At 27.1% G+C, this 23,005-nt stretch overlaps 4 protein-coding genes across 8 annotated transcripts; 2 read left to right on the top strand and 2 right to left on the bottom strand.

Annotated features, from left to right (window-relative positions):
• Positions 1 to 1,072: 1,072 nt before the first annotated feature.
• Positions 1,073 to 3,872, bottom strand: LOC114132344 (peptide chain release factor 1-like, mitochondrial). The gene is made up of 7 exons (XM_027997781.2): positions 3,401 to 3,872; positions 3,224 to 3,309; positions 2,959 to 3,142; positions 2,711 to 2,874; positions 1,687 to 1,804; positions 1,472 to 1,608; positions 1,073 to 1,392 (listed from the first exon to the last, which is right to left on the bottom strand). Exons 1-7 carry the CDS (start codon positions 3,702 to 3,704, stop codon positions 1,183 to 1,185), a joined length of 1,203 nt encoding a protein of 400 aa, XP_027853582.2. The 5' UTR covers positions 3,705 to 3,872; the 3' UTR covers positions 1,073 to 1,182.
• A 2,206-nt stretch (positions 3,873 to 6,078) lies between these two features.
• On the top strand, positions 6,079 to 15,894 carry LOC114132349 (neuroglian-like). Of its 4 annotated transcripts, XM_027997787.2 has the most exons (20): positions 6,096 to 6,553; positions 8,994 to 9,106; positions 9,617 to 9,746; positions 9,817 to 9,932; positions 10,015 to 10,208; positions 10,289 to 10,422; positions 10,512 to 10,673; positions 10,766 to 10,956; positions 11,043 to 11,318; positions 11,388 to 11,565; positions 11,636 to 11,727; positions 11,808 to 12,088; positions 12,164 to 12,532; positions 12,602 to 12,836; positions 12,901 to 13,019; positions 13,084 to 13,270; positions 13,471 to 13,738; positions 13,810 to 13,980; positions 14,831 to 15,003; positions 15,391 to 15,894. In XM_027997787.2, exons 2-20 carry the CDS (start codon positions 9,031 to 9,033, stop codon positions 15,420 to 15,422), a joined length of 3,384 nt encoding a protein of 1,127 aa, XP_027853588.2. In that variant the 5' UTR covers positions 6,096 to 6,553; positions 8,994 to 9,030; the 3' UTR covers positions 15,423 to 15,894. The 4 variants fall into 4 exon arrangements, 2 of the variants coding, with proteins under 2 accessions (XP_027853588.2, XP_027853589.2); XR_007604981.1 differs by lacking the exon at positions 15,391 to 15,894 and having other exon boundaries at positions 6,079 to 6,553; positions 13,471 to 13,755; positions 14,831 to 14,969; XR_007604982.1 differs by lacking the exon at positions 15,391 to 15,894 and having other exon boundaries at positions 6,093 to 6,553; positions 13,471 to 13,755; positions 13,826 to 13,980; positions 14,831 to 14,969.
• An 866-nt stretch (positions 15,895 to 16,760) lies between these two features.
• Positions 16,761 to 19,654, bottom strand: LOC114132332 (protein FAM98A). 2 transcript variants are annotated; one of them, XM_050203554.1, is made up of 2 exons: positions 19,637 to 19,654; positions 16,761 to 18,496 (listed from the first exon to the last, which is right to left on the bottom strand). In XM_050203554.1, exon 2 carries the CDS (start codon positions 18,484 to 18,486, stop codon positions 16,981 to 16,983), a length of 1,506 nt encoding a protein of 501 aa, XP_050059511.1. In that variant the 5' UTR covers positions 18,487 to 18,496; positions 19,637 to 19,654; the 3' UTR covers positions 16,761 to 16,980. The 2 variants fall into 2 exon arrangements, with proteins under 2 accessions (XP_050059511.1, XP_027853563.2); XM_027997762.2 differs by lacking the exon at positions 19,637 to 19,654 and adding an exon at positions 19,139 to 19,386.
• LOC114132325 (condensin complex subunit 3-like) lies at positions 19,537 to 22,921 on the top strand. The gene is made up of 2 exons (XM_027997753.2): positions 19,537 to 19,751; positions 19,836 to 22,921. The coding sequence occupies exon 2, from the start codon at positions 19,931 to 19,933 to the stop codon at positions 22,820 to 22,822; it is 2,892 nt and encodes a 963-aa protein (XP_027853554.2). The 5' UTR covers positions 19,537 to 19,751; positions 19,836 to 19,930; the 3' UTR covers positions 22,823 to 22,921.
• The last annotated feature ends 84 nt before the right edge of the window (positions 22,922 to 23,005 follow it).

Raw genomic sequence — 23,005 nt, 5'->3', positions numbered from 1 at the left:
CCTAATCATAGGCGCCCGGGGGGGGGGGCAAGCTGGAGCATTTGCCCCCCCTGACTTTTCAAAAATATTTTTTTAATTGAATGTTTTAAGATGAATTACTATTTATTATAATATAACAAATCCTAACATTGCAGTATTGCACCTTCCTAGAAAAATTTCTGCGGGCGCCTATGAACCCAATATTCCATGTTGACTGGTATATTATGTAGATTTTATACATATTTATATGTCTACGTATCATAACGATGTTGTGATCTCAATTCAACCATACCTATTTAGTATGAATTAATTCTCTTAACAATTTGATAAAAATAATTATGATTATTACTATCATTGACTACAGTTTGTTTTGGATTTATTCTTTAAACAACGATACTATTTAGTTAATACCATTGATTATAGAATATACTCTATTCTATAATCAATGGTTATAACCTGTCGAGAAGAAAAGTCCTTAAAACATAATTGAGAAAAATAATTGCATACTCTATCCAGTTACTGGCCATGGCCTGTCAAAAATCTGTTCTTCTATACATCCCAATGTGACACTCTGGATAGTGGAGTCTGTCTTAATGTGAGGATGTGTAGAATTGATGTTTTCTCTAATGTTCTTTAGCTGGACAGAATTATACACATCAAGTCTTGGTAAAAGGTAAATAAAATTTATAATAATTTCTTATTACTTAAACGTAATCACTAATCAAGCATAAGTGAGAAGAAAAATAATAATACAACAAGTAATTGTATAGAAAATAATTCACAGACTTTTGTTTATAATAGCTAAGATAATGACAATTTTATTTGTGGTTTTACTAAAATTGAAAAATTATTTTTATGTTAAAAAACACATCATTGTAAAACCAATATATTTCTCACTCTGTGAAGAGTATAAAATATATTAATTTTCAATGAAAAAACAAGTATTAACTAATTTAACATTCAGTAGATAGTTATAATATCTATAAATATTAATAAACATAAAATAAATTATTTATTTATGTGATATTATGGTATAGAACAGTAAGTTATCTTCTATATTATTATTATAATATGAACAGAAAATATAAATAACTATATAATAATAGCAGTTTATAATTGTTTTTATTACACCAAAAATATTTTTTACAATTATGTTTTAAACTTAACCAAATAATTTTAAGCTCTACGTTAGTTGAACAACATTTAATTTTTTTTAGAAATACTTTCAATAAATTCATTAAAGAGTATTTTATTCGCTCTTTCTTGTAACTCAATGACTACTTTATCCAAATATTCTCTGCCTTCTAAGAACCCGACTAGATTATGAAAACTCTTAGAAAGACGATGGTCAGTGATTCGGTCTTGATTAAAATTATATGTTCTAATTTTTTCTGATCTTCCACTAGAACCAACCTAATAACAAGATTAAATATTAATTATAATTAAAAAATAATGATCATTGGTCATTTAATCTATGAACTTATTTTTTTACTTGTTGTTTTCTAGCAGATCTAGTTAATGATTGTTGTTGCTCGAGTTGTTTTTTATAAATTATTGCTCTTAATTTTTGTAATGCTAATTTTCTATTTTTAATTTGTGATCTGTCTGTTTGGCACTCGACTACAACACCTGATAAGATAATAAATTATTAGAGATAACATTGTCATGAAACAAGAACTCTAAACTTAATTAGGGTTTTTTTTTTACCTGTTGGCTTGTGATGCATTCTTATAGCGCTGTCAGTTTTATTGACATGTTGGCCCCCTGCACCAGATGCTCGCTTTGTTTCTATAATTAAATCTCTATCATTAATCACCACATCTAACTAAAATAAAAAAAATAGGTGTCAACTAGTTGAATAACAAAATGTTTTTTCCATTTTTACTAAAATTAGAAATAATAATAAATAATAAATAAAATATTGATATTAAAATAAATACATTTAATTATTAATTAATCAGATAATCAGATCAAAAATTGCTTAATATAGTTTTTACAACTCTTAATATACATAAATATATTATCTTTCTTGTAAATTTAAAATTGTCACAATATGATCAGTGATATTAAGCTGTGAATGGTAATTAAGTCAATCACATATTTTACAATTTTTAAACTATAAAAAGACAGGAATTGTATGCATTTGCATACTCATTATATTGAGTTTATGCACTATGTTGAGAATTAAAAATGCCTGCATTTCAAATTGAACAGATTCTCATGGTCAAATTTTATTTTGCATGTATTTGCATATTTGGAGGGTTGAGGCATATTTTATCATTAATGCATACAATAAGTATATTTTAGACAATTTTAATAAATAATCAAATAATTTCATCTCTTAATTCTAGAAATTAGAATTTTTAATTATTAATTACTCACGAAACCAAATGATATTATCAATTATTGATTAACTATTATTTAGTAAGCAAAATTATTAAAAATTAATTTCTAAAAGATATACAAATAAGTATAACTAATATTTTTTGATGTTGAAAGATACAACATTCATTTTATTTTCATTTTTCAATTGTAATAAAAACGATTGAAAGGAAAAATACTATATTTTTTTTAATAGTGTAAATTTATGATACTTATTGATAGATATTTTACAATTTTATGAATATTAATACATCTAATATATTGATGAGTTTTTTTTGAAAATTTGTATCATATTTATCACATTCTTAATGCATATAATTCCTGTCTTTTATCATAAATAATTAGTTACTTCAGTTGGCTGAGGTAATATGGCTACTGTCACAGTACTAGTATGAATCCGTCCTGATTTTTCTGTTTTTGGAACACGTTGAACTCGATGTACACCGCCTTCATGTTGAAGCAAACTGTAACAATCACTACCTGACAGCATCAGACATGCATGACGTATACCTCCTATCAAACCACACATATGTACAATATTAGATATATCATTAGTAAAATAGTACATAATGTTTCTGAGTCAATCTAAATATTTACCCATCTCAGTGTGACAATAATCAGCTACTTCACACTCCCATCCTCTATAATGTGCAAATGAATTGTACATTTCAAAAAGCTCTAAAGTGAATATCATTGCTTCTTGACCTCCAACTCCAGCCGTTATTTCTAACATGACGTCTTGACAATTAATTTCTTCATTGGGTACTAATGAATTAAGAAGCTGATACATATTTCATGATTATAAGTATTGTATATTATCAATGATTTTAGTATTGAATTGAATAAGTACTACAACACATACTTCTAGTTCTAGTTTTGTCAATTGCTCTTCATGAGACTTTATTTCTTTCTGTAATTGTTCTCCAAACTCTTTGTCTTTTTCTTTTTCTTGATTAACAAATACAATACTATAAGTCATAAATATTTAATATTTAAATAAATGATATATTTTGTATGGAAAAATATACGTGATACTGACCTATATCGAATTCATTAAGTGATTGTAAATCAACTTTTAATAAACGTATAGCAGATATTAATGCAGACACATTAGGTTTGGACATGTCCTCCGAGTAATCTTCGGATATGAGTTTGTTTAAATATGACCGCACTCCTGAATTTTGTAACAGCTCAGTAGAAATTCCATGGCTCGTCGTAGTCAAAGAAGAATATGAACGGCACACTAAGAACTGATGATGTGAAAGTGTTGATTGAATACTTTTAATCGGCCATAAGGCTCTATTATACAACCCAAATATATATCTGCTATTGAAAAACTTCATATTTGATAAAGATAACAAAATACAAATGACACACACGAGTTAAAACTAACTATTAAATATAAAAGTATATATTAAATTTGTTAAATAAAATTGCATAGCTGAAACTTAAAATTCATATTTAAGTATTCACAGTAAATAAAATCAACTGACTATTGGTTATTTGGTTATCAAAATCTATTTGTAATTGAAATAATTGTATGATAACAACGTGATACTGAGACCGGAGTGAGACCGCAGGTATATTATTATTATTATTATTATTATCTTCAGTACCTCCATAACGGCAATCGCATAGAAAATATTACTGACCATGTTGCGTGTGCCACTGTGCTGTTGTGTAGGAGCCAGGAATGCAGGATACAACAAGTTAGATTAATCCACATTTATTCTGTGGATGTATCCACCTTATTGATATCGATTTAATCCTTTAATGGATATTACCACCGAACTATATTAGGTATTAGGTACACTATTATTATTTATTATAAACACCTTTATTTTGCAAATATATGACAAAATAAATCTAACTACCAAGGCTATAAATTAATATAATTATATTATACTTTGGAAAGCCTAAATAATATTTTCTTATAGAATATATTTTAAAATAAACATATTTTTTTTTACATACAAAATAAAAGTAAACAATAACATAAACGTCATAAACCAACTAGGTATTTTATTAGGTATTAGATGTTTTACAAGTCGAATTAAAAACAAATTATCGTTGGAAATAGAATTTTAGAGGTTACAACGTACGAGTACAAAAAAATTGCTATAAAGATAGTAAGTTCTTGTGGGTACTTATGTTTTACTGAGTATTTTATTTTTAAAATTAAAACTTTAAACGCTAATGACCTTACCTATAGCCTATAGGTATAGAAAACAGGAAACATCACATCCGAATTATAATATTTAATGTAATATGTCGTTGTTGCACCAAACTATATTATACTACTGTTTAATAAAATTCAATGTGCCACAATGGCGGGATGACTCGTGGTGATACGCAGAATTGCGATGATCCGTGTTTTCTGGCTGGACACTGGATCGTCTGGACAGAGTAAACACACGAAGATGTTACTTTTTCTGTTACTTTATATTCGTAAAATAGGTTGTTAGTGAAAATAAAAAAGGTTTTATTGTAAAGATTAGAGAAAAATCATCTAAATTTAAAAAAAAATGCAAAGTGCAAAAATAATTTGATAAAAATGTAAGTAGAAACGAGGTTGCGACTTTGCGAGTGTAGTACAAGTAATACTGAGTGTAGTGTTAAGCGCCCGGTAATTTGACCACATATTTTTATCTACCTGTTTGCTGTTTCGTTATCCAGAACTCACGCTTCATACTTAGATTTGGAGATTTATATTCGAAAGAAAAAAAGTAGAAAAATAGGTTTCGGAGTTATTTTATCTCATAAGGTCATAACATTGAATTATTTAAAATTTAATGTCTCATAGATTTATAACAGAGAATTGTTATATTTTAGAATTCATAATAAAGAATATCATTTATAGTAAGCAAGTAATATTGTTGTAAGCAAACATATGGTAATGAGAAAAATATGATAGAATAGAAAAAAAGAAATTAGTAAGTTTATTTTTTAATTATTTTTTTTGTTAATTCTAAGAATTTCTAAGAATTTCATCCTATATAGTAGCATCAATTTCATAAAAAATTGAAATCTATTTTTCAGAAATTATTTCTTACTTATTTTCTATGCAATTTCTTTATCGCAATTTCTTTTATTATTTTTCTACTCTACTAAAGATTAACTTTAGTTGAACAATGATTTTTGATACCAGGGTTTCATGAAGTAGGAGGCCCGTATCGAGAATCATTTCCCTATAAGGTTGCCTATCTAAAACGCCTTGTGATCAATAATTGTATTATAATTTATAATATTAATATATTTAATTCTTTTTTTATATTAGTTTTATTTAATTAAATAAAATATACTATAAGCGTAAATAGTCAAAATTAAACAATCATAATTTCTTACTAAACATTAAAAGTTATATAATTATTTAAAAAAGTGTTATTCCACCCCATCGAATAAAAAATCTTGATTATGCCACTGAAATATATCTTTAATAATTTATAATAATTAGCGTTCTGGTTTCTATAGTAATACATCTTATAAGTTATAAAAAATTGTGTGAGCTAATGCGTTCAAAAACAATAAATCACGTACTTAACAATTGACATGACGTATGCAAAATGCAATCATTTATTTTAAAATAGTAATTTAATACAATGGGTCACTCAGACATTAGATTGTAGAAAATGACCCCTCCTTAAATGACATCACTGATTACCTACTTATAATTTATTATTTAGAGTGTAGTCAGCTAGTAGGAGTATATTAAATTTTTAATTCTATCCAAAATTTAAGTATAAAAAAAAAAATAATGCTTTAATGCATAATATAATATTATGTAGACTGCAGTACGCAAAATACCGTTACACTGCAGTAAAGAATTCACATATTTATAAAACAATACTGATTATGAAAATAACGAAAGCATATTATACTTCCTATATTATATTATCAATTATATTATAATATGACAGTCTAAAAAATTCTGAATTTTTTTAGTAATATCTTATTTATTGTCGTCCGGTTGATATGTGTGCGCACGGTTACGTTCGCTCCGTTATCTCGTGTAATAATAAAACCGCACTCTAGTACGTTATAAGGTTGAATAATTATCGTACACCAATTTATTTATGATTGACTAACAATAATTTTCGTTAATATAACATCATAAACGACATAAACTCAATTGGGGGCCCGGGCCTTTGAGAAACGTCGGAGAAACCAATCACATAATATACCTTATTGTTCGGTAAGAATAAAAAAAAACGATATTACCTACTTTTCTTTTGTAGTTTTGTACTTTTAATCATGGCATCAGTGGTGTATATTTACGGAGTGGAAGGGTCCACGGAGTCTGGACCTCCCTCGTCCAAAATTTGTATACAACACAATTATGTTAAATTTTATATTTTTACTCGAAAATATATATACATTTTTTAATTATAATTTATAATATTAAGGTTTATCGCACGGTTACCGCAGCTTATAATTTTTAAAAGCTGCCATAGATACCAATTAAGATACCAGTACAGGTAAAGAAACGAAAAAGATAGTGACGGTGAGATTTCTATACTGTATCCGCGGTAGCAGTAAATACCTTGGTTATCTACAAGTATTATAGTCCATATAGATAACCACTAGATGACTGTGGTAATTACATATTTGTATAGACTACATTTGCGTCGGCGTTAAATAAATAATGAAAGTAATAATAATGTATTTTGTAATTATTTTTTGGGTCTCTTAAACCGTGGTCTATTCGCAGTCGACTAGACCGTGGTTATTACGGACTACAAGATCATATATCATCTTTGTCCGTGACCGTTGTTATCAAAAAAAAAAAAAAAAAATGTAATCTGAAATATAATAATATTATCATATTTTTAATGGTATAATAATAATATATATTATGTACATTATTTTATTTATAGTTAGGTATAATATAATTTACTATTTCATACTAATTCTGTTTAATCAAAAATGGACGGTCCATAAATTTTAAAAGTTGGTTAAATATCGATTATTAATTGTCCTTGCTCGTATGAATATAATATGTTCTAACAATTTTGTCAATTTTTGTGTATAACACTGTTTTGCCGTAGTGTACGCTAACAGCCTAACACAGTTACACGGCTGTCGCGTGGCTCAGTTTTCTGCCGAATTAACAATACAATTTGCAGTTCATGCCAAGGGCTTAAGAGTTCATACGAGTTCACATAGGTATCATCATATATTTTTCTTATTGATTTGTTTAATTTCCCTTATACGGTTACACCTATTTGCCAAGTTTTTATATTTTTAAGTGGCTTATAATAATTATAAATCTACATTGATTGATACACATATTATACTTAAAAAAAAATAACGAATTTAAATTTGATTGTAAATTGTAATACAATATGTTCTATTTTTCAATAATTACTTATATAATGTTACCAATAATATAGGTATCGTTGTTTTTTTTAATAAAATGACAATATTTCGTTCAATATTTTATTGAAAAAAGTAAATTTTTTAACCAATTTTACAGTATAGATACCTAATCGTATTTTGTCATCACTGAAAAAAATCTTTATAATGTTTTTTTTTATCTCTAGCCCACGCATAATACAGACAAAAGTACAAAACGCATTCAAGCAATTTTTTTTAAGTTTTAATTATTTTTGTATATACTATATAGGTACCCAAAGTATAATTCATAATATTTTATATTATTTATATAATATAAAAACAGTCGTTAAATGAGTTATAAAGAAAAGCATTGATCGTTTAATAAATAAATAAAACAGTTACTAAATGTAAAAATATCATCGTATATAGTTGAGTTCCTCGGTATATGGGCCAATTAGCTGGGATAATGATGTTTGTCGTTTGCCGTTGTAGCTGCATTATTTATTTTGTTCATAATAGGTAATTAATTTACCAAAATGCTTTTTCGAATATTTACTATTATCTCATTTCTATTTTTTGGTTTAAAAATTGTTTACGATTTCTGTTAACATTTTGCAAGTTTATGTTCGAAATGCTTATTCAGCTTATTGCCTTTATTAGTAAATTTATAATATATAATTAGATACATTTGTAAATAAATGTATAAATCTTTAATATTATCTCCACAGAATACATTATAGGTATTAATAATTTATTTATTCATAGATGTTAAAAAAAAATAAGTTTAATATTTTCATAAGTACTATAATTCTGTTTAAAAGTTTAAAATATCAGAAAGTACTTATAAAAAAACAACTACCTATCCTAAGTACCCATAAATTTATTAATTAATGAACTTATAAGTTATAAATAATTGTAATATATGCAAATACATACGAGTATAAAATATATATTATTATACAACTTGCCTAACAAATATTTTTATTTATGCTAGACCATTTGTGCCTAATCAATATCATCATATTTTTAATTTTATATTCAGATTTATTTATTTTTTTGTTTATGGTTACTTTTTTCATCATTTATTATGCATTTTATAGTAATAGACAATAGTTGTTTGATTATTGTACAGACTACGATAATTATTATAAAAGCATTAAACACCTCTAGGTTTTACGTTTATTTAAATTATAATTATTATTCATACGTAAATCATCGTATAATATTACAATATGATTAGTGATTAAATATATTTAATTAATCATAATTAAATCAAACAATTTGTGTATAACTTTTAGCTTATTCAATATAATATTTGAAACTTAGTATATCAAAATGTATGGAAATTCTCAATATTTTCTGTATTCAACTACATTACTGTTCACGTTTTTCGTAACTACTACATCTATAAGTAAGTACATTTTATCTTTACAGTATTAGTTTAATATCATTAGACATAATTACAAATTATTGGATTATGAGACTTATCTGCAAGGCACCAGCAGAAATATTTTTTTTTTATATAGATATATAATCTAAAAACGAATCTTATAACCCATATTTTTGGACGGTCTAACAATCAATAATTGTAGAAGGCTACCAAATAGTTACTACGTATAATACATCCTATACCTTATCTCATTGTATAGAAAAGGCATCTCCTGAAAACAGGGCCGGATTTAGAACAGGTGCCGCTCTAGGCCCTTTTAAATATGACGCCCCTATCCCAAGGTCTCTTATTCCAAGGTGCTGCCCTATAATTACTATTGGAAATATTCAGTGATAATTCTAATCCTAAAGTTCGAAAAACCACCTGATAATCCAACCTCTTACAGACCTATTAGGTCTCTTTATACATTTTTAAAATAATTTTATAAATATCATTTATATTCTATACTTTCATTGAATAATATAATTCTAGTTCAATCACCGCCAAATATTGTTAAAGAACCATCTGTTGATGAATTACTATTTCAAGTACCTACTCATCAATATGAAAATGATAAACCATTTAAAATTGATTGTGAAGCAGAAGGAGAACCTGCTCCTAAGTATTAAAAATTATAATTTAGTTAATTCGTTTGAAATAAGTTTTTGAAAAATAATCGGTTTTTTTCAAAGATATCGTTGGATGAAAAATGGTAAGAATTTTAATTGGCAAGCATATGATGACAGAATATCTCAACAGCCTGGTATTGGTTCACTTATAATTTACAGACCTAGAGATGAAGATCTTGGTAGGTCTATACTTATTTTTAAAATTATAAAAAGCTTACTATTTAAATACCTACCTATTTAATAAAAACTATATTTTTTTAGGACAATATCAGTGTTTTGCTGAAAATGTATGGGGTATAGCTACTTCTAAATCTGTGATGGTTGTGAAGGCTGAACTCAATTCGTTTAACAATGAACCGAACATGTATATTGAAGCTCAAGAAGGTGAGCCATTTAAACTGACTTGTAATCCTCCTACTGGATGGCCTAAACCTATTGTATATTGGGTAATATTGGTAAATGCTAATAATAATATTATTTATCAAGATTGCGTATTATAATTTATAGTTTATAATTATATTTTATAAAAATTTAGGAAAAAAATGGCGGGAAAACAACTGCTGAGAACCTTAGAATGACGACAGACCCAGAGGGTAATCTTTGGTTTTCGAATGTAACGCGAAATGATGCTAGCTTTACATATTGTTGTTATGCTAAGTCGTTGATAAAGTATACTCATTTTTAACATTAATACAAAAAAATTATATTATATTATCTAATAAAATTAGCCTAATTTAATTGTGAATTGTGATTATTAGGAGTGAATATAAATTAAGCAAACATGTAAAAATTAATGTAATTCAAAATGCTGAAACGTATGTAAAAAATAAATATCCACTTATTCAGCAATATGTATCCAGGAGGAATGAAGTAGCATTGTTGAATAAAAATGTTGAATTGTTTTGTATTTACGGTGGAACGTAAGTAATTCCTCATACTCTTATTAATTATAATAATTAAGTTAGAATAGTTAGATAATATAAATGTAATTTTTTTTACTTATAATTTGCAGTCCATTACCCCAAACTATTTGGCTTAAAGATGGAATAGTTATACAATTTAATAAACGAGTTACCCTAGGAAATTTCGGCAAAAGTTTGACTATTTGGAAAGTAAATTTTGAAGATGGAGGAAATTATACGTGTGAAGTTAGCAATGGCGTGGGATTACCCGAATCGTATAATATTTTACTTGATGTCATGGGTAGGAATTAAAATAATATTTATAGCAGTTATAATATACTATTATATTATGAAGAATTATTATTGTAATACAGTTTTTATTCACAGCTGAGCCGATTTTCACTGTTATTCCACAAATTGTGGAAGGAGGCGAAGGAGAAACGGCAGTTATTAAATGCGAAGCAAGTGGAAATCCACAACCATCAATCAAATGGATTCATAATGGTCGTCCACTGAGTGAAGCATCACCAAATCCAAGACGCTTTGTCACTTCTAATTCTATAACGATTACATCATTAACTAAGTATGATATTGGAAATTATGGTTGTAACGCTACTAATAGTATTGGATATGTTTACAAGGATGTTTATATTAATGTATTAGGTGTGTTCTAACGAATTATTAAAACGTGTATAGTGTATTATTATATTAACAGTTATTACGTAATAATAGCTTTAGCACCAGAAATCATTGAATTTCCACCTGATGTGAAAACGTTTGTTGGTAGTACTACAATAATTACATGCAAACCATATGGAGTACCTAAACCACATATAAAGTGGACAAGAAAAGGTATAGAATTAACTGGTGGACGATATTCAATTTTAGATAGTGGTGATTTAGAAATAAGGTTAGTTAAAAATGTATGGGATTTTAACTCAAAAGTATACCCCTATTAGTCTTTATATTTTTATTTTCAGTAAAGTTAGTTTTATTGATGCTGGGGTTTATACTTGCATTGCTACTAATAAATATGGAACGGCAAGTGCATCTGGAACACTTACTGTTACAGGTATACCTACACAATTTAAAGTGTTTACATTTAAGTACTAAACCTAAAACCTAACCGTTCTAACCACCATATGTTTATAGGTATTACAGAAATTATTACTGAACCTGAAGACAATATGGTTGTTGTCGGATCAATGGCAGTATTTAATTGTATAGCAACTGCAGATCATTCTTTGCATCTTAACATCGATTGGTTAGTTAATAACGAACCTATAGATTATGATACCCAACCTCGTTTTATCAAAACTAATAACTATTCTTTGATCATTACTAAGACTATTGAACTGGACTCAGGAATTTATACATGTTTAGCTAAAACTGAGTTTGATCAAGTCACAGCTAATGCCACCCTTATTGTTCAAGTAAAGAATCATTATTTGTGAATAAGCTCATTATAATTTGTATTCAAAAATACTCTATCATACATAATTTATTAGGATAAACCAAATCCACCAACATTATTGAAAATTACTTGTAATAAAATAAATGCAGTTGTAAAATGGCAACCTAATGGAGATAATCGTGCACCTATACTACGTTATATTATTGAGTACAATACCAGTTTTGAACCTAGTACTTGGTTAGTTGCATCAAATGATGTACCTGCATCTGATCTCAAGTTTATTGCACCAATGACACCATGGGCAAATTTTACATTCAGGGTGATTGCAAAGAATAAAATTGGTAAATCAAACCCATCTTTACATTCAAGTGTTTGTACCACACAGCCAGATGTACCTTATAAAAATCCAGAAAATATTGAAATTTATGGAACTGACTCAACTAACCTTGTTATTAACTGGACAGTAAGTAATTATTTAATTTAAAAAAAATTGTTCGATGAAATTTAAAACAATTAATTTAATAATGTTAAGCCAATGCCAAAAATTACTCATAACGCTCCTGGCTTAAGATATAGAGTTTATTGGAAACAAGATATGCCTGACAATGTCTGGAATTTAAATGAAACAATAGATTATACTATAAATGAATTAGTTTTCTCAGATCAACCAACATACACACGTTATAAAGTAAAAATAGTTGCATTTAATGAAAAAGGTGAATCTAGTGGACTTCAAAATGAAGTTATTGGGTATTCAGGCGAAGATGGTAAAATTACTTATATTTCTTTACTGGTAGTATTTTTATCATAATTATCCAAGTTATTGTGCAGGGCCACTTGATGCACCTAATAATCTAACTGTTATGAATGTTACTGGAAGTAAAAGTGCTATATTGAGTTGGGAACCTGTATCACCTGAATCTATAAGAGGAAACTTTAAAGGCTACAAAGTAAATTTATATACAGATATATTAAATTGTTTTTACATTCTAATATTTGAATTTATTAATATAGATCCAATTTTGGGCTGATAGAGATGGAGAAGATAATAAGATTGAAGAGGAAGTTAGTTTGGATAAAACAACAGTGGAAATTAAAAATTTTTTTCCAAACGCTAATAATACTGTTTGTATTCTGGCTTACAATAGTCGCTTTAATGGGCCTCTTAGTCCAAACATATATTTTGTTACGCCTGAAGGAGGTACTTAATTCACTTGGTAGTAGTTATTAATTTATTTTATTTAAGTCATTAAGGTAAAATAGTATGTAGTATTATTTGTTTCATAATTCATTCTTTGACATGTATGTAATAATTTGTACATCTATATATATCAAAATGGATTTATAAATAATTTCGTTATATATAAAAATTGCTGATTAGTATAATATTGTATGTTTAAGTCCCCGGACCTGTTAATGGAGTAGAGGCTAAACAATGGGGTTCTTCTGCAATTTTATTAAGTTGGCAACCACCAGACGAAGCGAATGGAGTATTGACAGGCTACGAGGTTTCTTATGAATCAATGACTGAACGGGGGGCTGGAGAAAGAACACAATGCCCATCTATTACCAATCCTAAACAGACTACTGCCAAACTGACTTCATTAAAACCATCAACTAATTATCGAATTTACATCAAAGCAACCACAAAAGTTGGTGTTGGTGAACCGTACGTAAACAATTTATGTAGGTATTATATATTATATTTGAAATACTTAAATCATTTTTTTTTCTTAATAGATTTTTTATTGAACAGCAAACCAAATCTCCTTTACTAATAGACACTGAACTAGATAAGCCGGTGTTCAACTATATCCATAAACCATACAATAAAATGTTTGATACAGTTCGTATTTTTTGGACACCAAACCTTGATGGAAATCCTGGATCTCATTTTTTTGTGAAATACAAGTAAAAATAAAAATTTATAGTTGATACTTACATTTTAGGTAATATATTTATATATAATATAAATGCATAGTAGCATACTACTAGCATAATAGCATAATAGTAAATGTAAAATAAGGAATTAAATTGGTATTTAAAAAAAAAAAATGTTCAATGCTAAAACCTTATTTATTTTATCTAATGCTGATTAATGAAGCCAAGTAATTAATAGTAATTTACTAATTATAAATTTTTAAATTTTTAATATCATATAATCTAGATTCTAGAGCAAAATATTTTTCAGAAATGTTCATGTAGAACAATCGAGTATTCAATGAATTTAAATGCTTTCAAATAAAAACAACTTATATTACCTACTTAAGATTTGATGTTTGTATTTAAACATTTTTATAAAAAATACTCAGCATTCGATTATTAAATTAAATATTAATGTTTAATAAGTTTGATTTTTTGTCTCGCACACATAAATCAATAAGGTTAAGAGTGTTAAGACTAAATAAGTGGAAAGTGCATAGGCGGATAATTGGCCATATCCGTGGGGATGAAGCTTATCATTTTTAGCTTATATATAAGCGTAAACACACATTTTTAAATGCCTAACAGCCCTAACATCTAGTGTGGCTTGAATGCTTGATTACGTTCTGGGGAAACTTAAGCCCCCCCCAATATCTATCTATGAGAAAACGGATAGTTTAAATTATTAAAATTACATGTACTATAGATATACCTATCTTAAATTTTCCAAAAGAATGTTAATACAATTAATATTTTTAGAAATAATGAGTTTTTTAAACAAAATTTGAATAAAGGTAAAAAGTGTGAAAATAATGTTAATTTATAAATTATTTCATAGGCTTAAATCTGATTATTTGTACGAAGAAACTAAACATGAATTTTACAAGAATTTTATCGATGTAAAAGGTTTGAAACCAGAAAAATTGTATGAATTCATTGTAGTTGCTGTTGATGGAAATATCATACAACAATCAGATACTGTTGAAATTGAAGCTGTAAACCATGTAGCTGGTAAATCATTATAAATTTATCTAAATAAGGCTTTTGAAGCATCTTACATATATTTATTTGTATGTATAATATATTATTATAGTATTAAAACGATTTATAGTATAGGTATATTTTTCTGCTGACGTTATAAAAATCATTTTTAATCACACTTTGCTAACGTCTTCATCACAGTTGTAGCATTTTCAGCGAGTGTCATATTATTTATTATTGCTTCTGAATTCTAAAATAACAATCATGAATATTATTATATAGTAGGTAATATATAAAGGATATATTAGATACCTATATTTTTAGTACTTTTTTTTTAAGATTGGATAAGGATTATATCGATGTGTTGAATAATAGGTAACTTTATTATTCACCTAATAGTTGCATTATTTTATCTAGGTATTATAGAACCAGAAGAAACAACTGAATAATTCTAAATGCATTCAAACAAGAAGAAAACACAAACATTTCAATCCTCGGAAATTTAAGTGGTTTAATCACCGTGTTTTTTTTACCTATCATTAGTATAATTTATTAAGTCTATTTTATTAATTTAATTATTCTACTTATCTATTTAGTTAAATAAAATATATTCAGAAAACCCGGTAATAACACAGCTTGGAAATTATATTTTTTTAAATTTATTTTTAGTAGAGGTTTTAATATGATTTACCTATTTGACATATAATATGTACCTATACTTACCTATTTTTATCGTGTACACCTGTCCATAAAATTCAATGTCAAAATTGTATAATCTTTATTTTATGCGAAACATTAACATTAAAATAGAACTTTAAAAAAAAATTTACAAAAAGGTATAAAAATTAAATAAATACTACTTAGCTGAAAAGCTTCTCTTTGCTACTGTTCTCACTGTAATTATCCATAATTATTTATAATAGTAGATGATATATATATATATAGGTACTAAGATCTATTAAAAATAAATATAATATACGTAGGTACCTACTACCTATATATACATAGATAATCAACATACACAGTGACGTATTAAGGCTTTTTCGACTAAATAAGCATTTTCTAATTGGCTGCCTATTTCTCGATATCTCTCATAAAATTATTTATTAGACAATTTTAAATGTTTAAAATTTTAATTTAAAATGAATAAACTAATTAAACTTTATACAATTTACTCCCATAATCAAGAATTTATTTATTCGGAGTTTGAATGTTTTAAAAGCAATGATACTAGGATATAATATATGTAGATTTGAAATTTGAAAATAATATTATATTGATTTTTTAACTTAAATGTTAATAAAATTGTTACTGTTTTTAAAAAGACGATGAAGTTAATGCTATTGGCCATTGCGTTTTCTCTGTCTTTTTGGACATCTAACATCGACATTGAAAGTTAAATAATATATTTTTTTTTTTTACATTTGCAATTCATAATAAATTAATTACTAAAAAAATTTTTTTGTCCTTTTATTGTATCTATTTAAGGTATTCAAAATTAGAATCTAGAAATATAATACCAACAATATTCATAAAAATTAAATATATCACGATTCCGAGATTATTGAGCTTCCACTAATTATATTGTAAAATGATTAATTAAACACATAGGTAATAAATTAATCAAAGTCAAAGATGTATACACTTTAGTTCTTGATAAAAATGTTTTTATACAAATATTCAAATTCTACAGTATGCAAAATGCACGAATTACAATCATTTAATACATTATTAGGTTTAGCCTCAAATATGAATATGAGTTTTTATTTTAGATTATATTAAACATATTTGATGCTTTAGAAATATACATTTATTTAATTATTTTACAATCATTATTTAATTAGACTAAATAGTACAAATATATGAAGAAAAAAAATCCAATTGTTTGATAGTATGAATATACCAAACCATACACATACTTTGAATTAATAGTTTAGTTTTGTTAAAAACAATAGGGTAAGCTTACGATAATATAAATTACTTAGTAATAAATGTTAATCAATCAGTTCAATAATTTCTCTGTTGATTGTAATATGTTTGTCCATTATGACCTCTACCTCTTTTGGAGTAACCACGTTTATTTGTGTCGTTATACTGTCTATTATTGCCATCATACTGATCTTGACTATTTCCATAATGATACTGAGGTTCTTGACTCCATTGTCTTTCATTTGCTGTACCTTGAAATCTATTATTATCATATCCCATATTTTGATGGGCTCCTTGACTATAGTTATCATATGTCCTATTCTGTCCTTCATAAACATTTCCACCATGGAAATCTCTGGACTGATTATTGTTCCAGCCACCTTGCACTCGTCCTCTTCTATTATTTTGATGAAAGTTTCTGCTTTCGTTACCAACACTGATTGATTGAAATCCATCAGTCATCTGATAAACATTAGATCCACCTTGATAACCACTAGTATTAGAGTTTCTGTATGATTGATTGTCTCTAGTTTGTGGACCACCTCCACCTCCACCTCGATTTCCTCTATTATTGAACTGTACACCTCTATTTGATTGATTACCTCTGCCACCTTGTGATTGCGTTCTTTGCTGCCAACTAGGCATCTCAGGAGGTGGTGCTTGTTGCTCATTTGGTCTTCCACCTCTATCAGGTACCTGACCTATCATAACTTTGTTAACTGATGAATTTGTATTTTGAACAGCTAGTGTACTAGAAGTTTTTTCAACAATTGCCAAATCATCTCTAGCTGATAAAAAATCAGATACACAAAAGTTTGGTAACTTTTTTATTATATTTAATTTGGTTTGATAAATTTCATCCAATTTTTGTTTTTTATTTTTTAGTCTGTCGGGCCATTTAAATGATTGAACTGTTACATCAAGTCTTGTTAACAACATTGTACTTCGTATGTTAAATTCTTCATTAAGAAGTTCTATACTATTATTAATGTATTTCCATTGTTCACTACTATATGAATTACAAACTAATGACTTTCCAATCAATACAGGTGGGACAGTTTTTAAAAGATCTTGCAATTTTGTATTAACTTTGTTAAATAAAGAAGAAGTGCTAATATTTTGTGGTGGCTTAGGAAATTTTAAAGTCATTAAAATCTCTTTAACACATTTAGATGTATTGCTTTCAATTAATGTCACTTGCATATTACATTTGGTATTAGAGGTGCTAGCATTTATTATTCGAGATGCTTTTAATTCACCAATTAAATAATCTAATAAGAGTAACTTGTTTTCATCTGAATTTAAACGATCTTCAAAGTTGCCTGCAACAAGTGTGTTATAAGAACAACCAGATTCTTTTAAAAAACTACTAACTTCCAACAAAAATGAACTAGAATCTGCTTCAGAGCTTATAGAATTAACATGTTCTTCTAGTCCCAATAGTATTTGAATTTCTTTGGTTATCCATTCAACTAATTGAGTATACTTAATGGATTTTGGTCCACCATTTATTATTTTTTTAAATTCTTTAGCAGAAATGGATTTTCCTAAATTTCTTAAATCTTCCAAAATGATTGTTTCCATTATAATTTATCTAAAAACAAAAAAACATATTAATATACAATTAATAGTAAGCTTTATAACACCTAATAGTACCTAACTGTAATTCTTAACTCAAATAGTTAAATATTGACTTTGAAATAGGTAAATAGATAAATCATGGTTACCTACTTATTTTTATTTATTAACTTTTAAATGCTTTTTGAATGAAATGGGTTATAATATATTTTAGGTATATAAAAAAAAAAAAATAAAAATTTTATAGGTATTTCTAATAATTAATAACTTAGCAGTCATTTAAAGAAACATAAAGTATATTTTAATAAAAAAAATTTTGTGAGTTATCCTATAAAAGCATACAGAGAATGGAAAAATAAGTTAAAAACACCCAATAAGTTTTAAGTAATCTAATGATATAACTTTTATTAATATCTCGATTAACATCAAATAGTTTTTGAGATTAGGTATTAGTAACTTGCATTGGTTATGGTACCTTATTTTAGTTTGCGTACACAATATTACTAAAATCATAATTTTTTCCATTTAAAAACATTTATGTCTAATATATTTCCATAGGTAGGTAGATAACTATGAAAACTGATTAGTTCAAAAACAAAAATAATACAAAATAATATTAGCGCAGGATAATATAATAAAAAAGATTAGTATAACTTACAACTTTTGAACCAGAACACGTTTTTATTTGAAATATTGAAAACTTATCACCGGGATTTGTAAGTGAATATGCACGCCAGTTATTATTAGTTATTAGTAATAGAAAGTGTTAAGTTTAAAATGTATAGAAAACCGGAAAGCCTGGTGACTGCTGAACTCGATAGTCGATTATTACAGAATATAAATTATAAATATACAATTTATTATGATACGAAAAATTATAACATTATGCTTTAAATCTTTAAAATATTATATTTTAATTGTTATTTAATATTTCAATCAATTACTATCAAAAATTTGACGGTACAAAATGTTAACACCAATGTCATGGAATAGAAATATATGTAATCAATATCGAGATGGAGGTATATAGTGGTTGTTGTCGGCGGTTTTCTTGTTGTGGAAATGTGGACCTTGTAATTTTGTAGTTAACGAACTATTACGATTGTATACACCGTAGTTCTATACTTGGTCGGTTAAATAACAACTTTGAATTTACTTTTATTAATATTTAATTGTTTGTTGTCTGTTGAACTTGTTGAACGGTTCAATGATTTGTCGATGTGTATTTTTCTAAACAAGTGAAATAGGTGAATACCTATTAGTGAGTACTAGTGAGTAGAATATTTCTAGTTTTGATTATGTATTTTGTAAAATAATATTCGAATGTAACTAGGTATTCTATTTTTTTTTTTTAGTATAACCATATGAGTATAATGACAGTGTTCATTTATTGAATAAGCCAATACGTATTTTAAGCCATTGCGTATTATTAAATTTTGAAAATCAAAAAATGGCCATAAATAAGAAATGTATTATTAAATTGTTTGAGAAGGCTGGCGATGTTGGTCCACAGCCAAATTTGCTGAAAATGCTTAGAGACAAATTCATTGACATGAGATGGAAGGATTTTGTTAAGTTGTTCATGGACGCAACTATGTCTGTTATAATTTCACAAACTACCATTCATTGTGCTACTGTCAACAACATGATCAAGTTTGCTGCTAATGGTGTATCTGTATTGTCTGAATATTCTACCAGGGATGGCCGTAGTGGTTTGTATTTGATATCTGAGATTTTCCAATTATGTCGTAAGTATGGAATCGCTAACGATAAAGTTATCAGATGGAGGTTTTGCCTATTTCTTAACCATTTGTTGAATCACATGACTGCAGGAACAGTATTGTCTGTAGAACTATGTGATGTTGCAACATTGTTGTTATTGGAACGCTTGCAAGACAGAAAACCAGAAGTTCGAACACAAGCAGCATATGCTTTACATCTGTTGCAAAAATCAGATGATTCTAAATGTCCAATTGTTAAAAAATTCATGTTCCATATGACTTGTGATTCTAGTGTTGAAGTTAGAACAGCTATTGTTAAAGGAATAGCAATGTATAGCAATGTTGTCGAAGAAATGTTGAGTAACACATTATTTGATGTTAATGATAATGTCAGAAAAGTAGCGTACAATCGTTTTTTAGAATATCCATTTTTGAGGTTATCATCCAAGCAAAGACAAATTATATTGGAAAATGGTTTTGAAGAAAAAAATGAATCAATTAAATCATTAGTGAAAAATGAATTTTTAAGTAAATGGCTAGATGAGTGTGATAATGATTTTATAGTGTTTTTGAGCAATTTAGGAGTAGAAAATGAAGGTGTATGTCAAAAAGCTTTGAATATAATATTTGAAAGTTATTATGATAGTCAAGTTTTGGATTTAATAAACAAATATTTAAATTCAGATACCAGAATGATTGCATTTGATAAATTAACAGTAGAAAAAATTTTTCTTTGGAAATGTATAGCCAAATACTTAACTACTGAGAAGAAAATTGAAATAGCTCGCAATCAAGGACATGTTGATGACTGTTTCATTGATGTTTTACTACCAGATTTAGTAAAATTTTCTGATTATATACGTGATTATTATTTTAATTCTACAAATAGTCAAGAATTTATACTGATACAATTGTTGGATATGAGTACTACATTTGTTATAGACGATGTCGGTGCAGTAAATCTAAATAAACTTTGTTTAGATTTAATATTAGATGATCAAATCTCTGTAAAACCAATAAGATCTGTGGCAGAATTATTCGATTTAACTTTTAAAAATGGTCAAGATCTTTTAAATTATGTTAAAGAAATCTTAAATAAGATTCAAACAAAAATAATTGATGTATACCCACTAATTGATCAGGTAGGCAAAAAAGAATTTTTTGAACATGAATTAAAATCAAAAAGTAAAAAACTTGATGAATTAGTAGCCAATGACCCCACTGATACGGAACAAGTAGATATGTTAGTATTTAAAACTAAAAAAATGATAAAACAGTTTAAAGAAATAAAAGTATCGTCAGAAGAAGATGTATTAGTTGATACAGCCGTGAAAAATATACTTAAGGTTTGTGAATTGATTTTTCAAGTACAACAATTACCTAAAGTTGGTACTGAACTTTCCCTATTAACAGATATTACTCAGAATATTGTTGTCGAATTCTTGGATTGTTCTATGGTAAAAGTACGAATGGCTGCAATTCGTTCTCTTTCACCATATTTGTTGTTAAATAATGTTGATGCAGCCAAAGAACACATGAATACTTTATGCGCTGAAATAGCAAAACCCATGACTGATAGGCACTTGTTATTCAAAATAATGTTTGAATTGTTCATGCGTTATGATCTCAAAACATTTGATATGAGTGATGACTTGGATACTGATGAAGAATATGAAGAAGACTTTAGCGTTGACAATATTTTACCGTTACTGGTAAACTGTATTGATTATGACCTAGATGATAGTAGCTTTAAGTCAGTTGTTGTACAAGGTTTTTGTGACTTATTGATATTTAAAAAAGTCAAGTCTGTCGGTTTACTGTCTAAACTTTTAATATTATGGTTTAAACGTTTGAAACGTGAAGCATTCAATATATACAATTATTTGGTGAGATTCTTTACATCATATGCGTTTTACATTGATTCAAGTAGTATAGCATTTGCCATGTGCTATGTACCAGTGTTAAAAGAGATTGATGAATGCAATTTAGCTGAAAAGTTGGATATCAAAATAGAAGAAGTGAACGCCACTTTAATTAATTTAACGCGTGGCCTCATGTACAATAATCCGAAAAAGGCTATTAACGCTCATGGTGAACTGGCATGTTACATACTTGATTATTTATTAGATGAAAATCAGCCCTATACAGCTATGTTAGTGGATACTTTGTATAAGTTAGAAATTGATTTTGACAACAATAATAAATTATTAAATTCAATTGGTCCAAAATTGACGCGTGTGATCAAATATTTAAAAACTTTGGATGATAAAAATAGTTCAAAATATTTGAAAAAGATTAAGAATAAATTTGATCCAGTCTTAAAGAAAAAACCAACTTGTAAAAAAAAGAGCAGTGAAAAAGAAGTTGATGCTACGGAAACTGATAAAGAGGAGACTCAAGTACCATTGACTGCCAACTTAGAACTGGACTCGAATGAAGCTCATGATGATTTGTTTGCACAAGAGAATGTTGTTATGATTGAAAGTAGTGATGATGATGATGATGATGACAGTGTAGATGGGTTTACGACTACAAAACTGGACGCAATGAAACGTCTGTCAGAAGTTTTCAAAAGAAGTTTCAACACAAATACAAATGAATTATCTTCAGATAGTGGTTGATTTAATAAATTTATTATTTTATTTTTAAATATTAATTGTATAACATGATCAAAATATATTTTGTACTGTTTATTAAATAAAGACAATACTGTAAATTTATTTTTTGTACCAATTATAATTTAAGACTTTCAAATATTACTAGTATTAGTCATAATCTAATAAAATCATTTAATAATATCTATC

The sequence above is a fragment of the Aphis gossypii genome, chromosome 3 (assembly GCF_020184175.1).
Source record: "Aphis gossypii isolate Hap1 chromosome 3, ASM2018417v2, whole genome shotgun sequence".
In the NCBI taxonomy this organism is placed as follows: domain Eukaryota; kingdom Metazoa; phylum Arthropoda; class Insecta; order Hemiptera; family Aphididae; genus Aphis; species Aphis gossypii.
This window is presented reverse-complemented; position numbering and strand designations above follow the sequence as displayed.

Coding starts and splice junctions, on each gene's coding strand:
- LOC114132344 (XM_027997781.2), bottom strand. CDS start 3,704: ATGAAGTTTTTCAATAGCAGATATATATTTGGGTTGTATAATAGAGCC. Junction 3,310..3,400: donor ACTTAATGAATTCGATATAG/GTCAGTATCACG, acceptor TTGTTAATCAAG/AAAAAGAAAAAGACAAAGAG. Junction 1,393..1,471: donor GATCTGCTAGAAAACAACAA/GTAAAAAAATAA, acceptor TCTTGTTATTAG/GTTGGTTCTAGTGGAAGATC.
- LOC114132349 (XM_027997787.2), top strand. CDS start 9,031: ATGTATGGAAATTCTCAATATTTTCTGTATTCAACTACATTACTGTTC. Junction 9,747..9,816: donor GAAGGAGAACCTGCTCCTAA/GTATTAAAAATT, acceptor TTTTTTTCAAAG/ATATCGTTGGATGAAAAATG. Junction 11,566..11,635: donor AGTGGTGATTTAGAAATAAG/GTTAGTTAAAAA, acceptor TTTTATTTTCAG/TAAAGTTAGTTTTATTGATG.
- LOC114132332 (XM_050203554.1), bottom strand. CDS start 18,486: ATGGAAACAATCATTTTGGAAGATTTAAGAAATTTAGGAAAATCCATT.
- LOC114132325 (XM_027997753.2), top strand. CDS start 19,931: ATGGCCATAAATAAGAAATGTATTATTAAATTGTTTGAGAAGGCTGGC.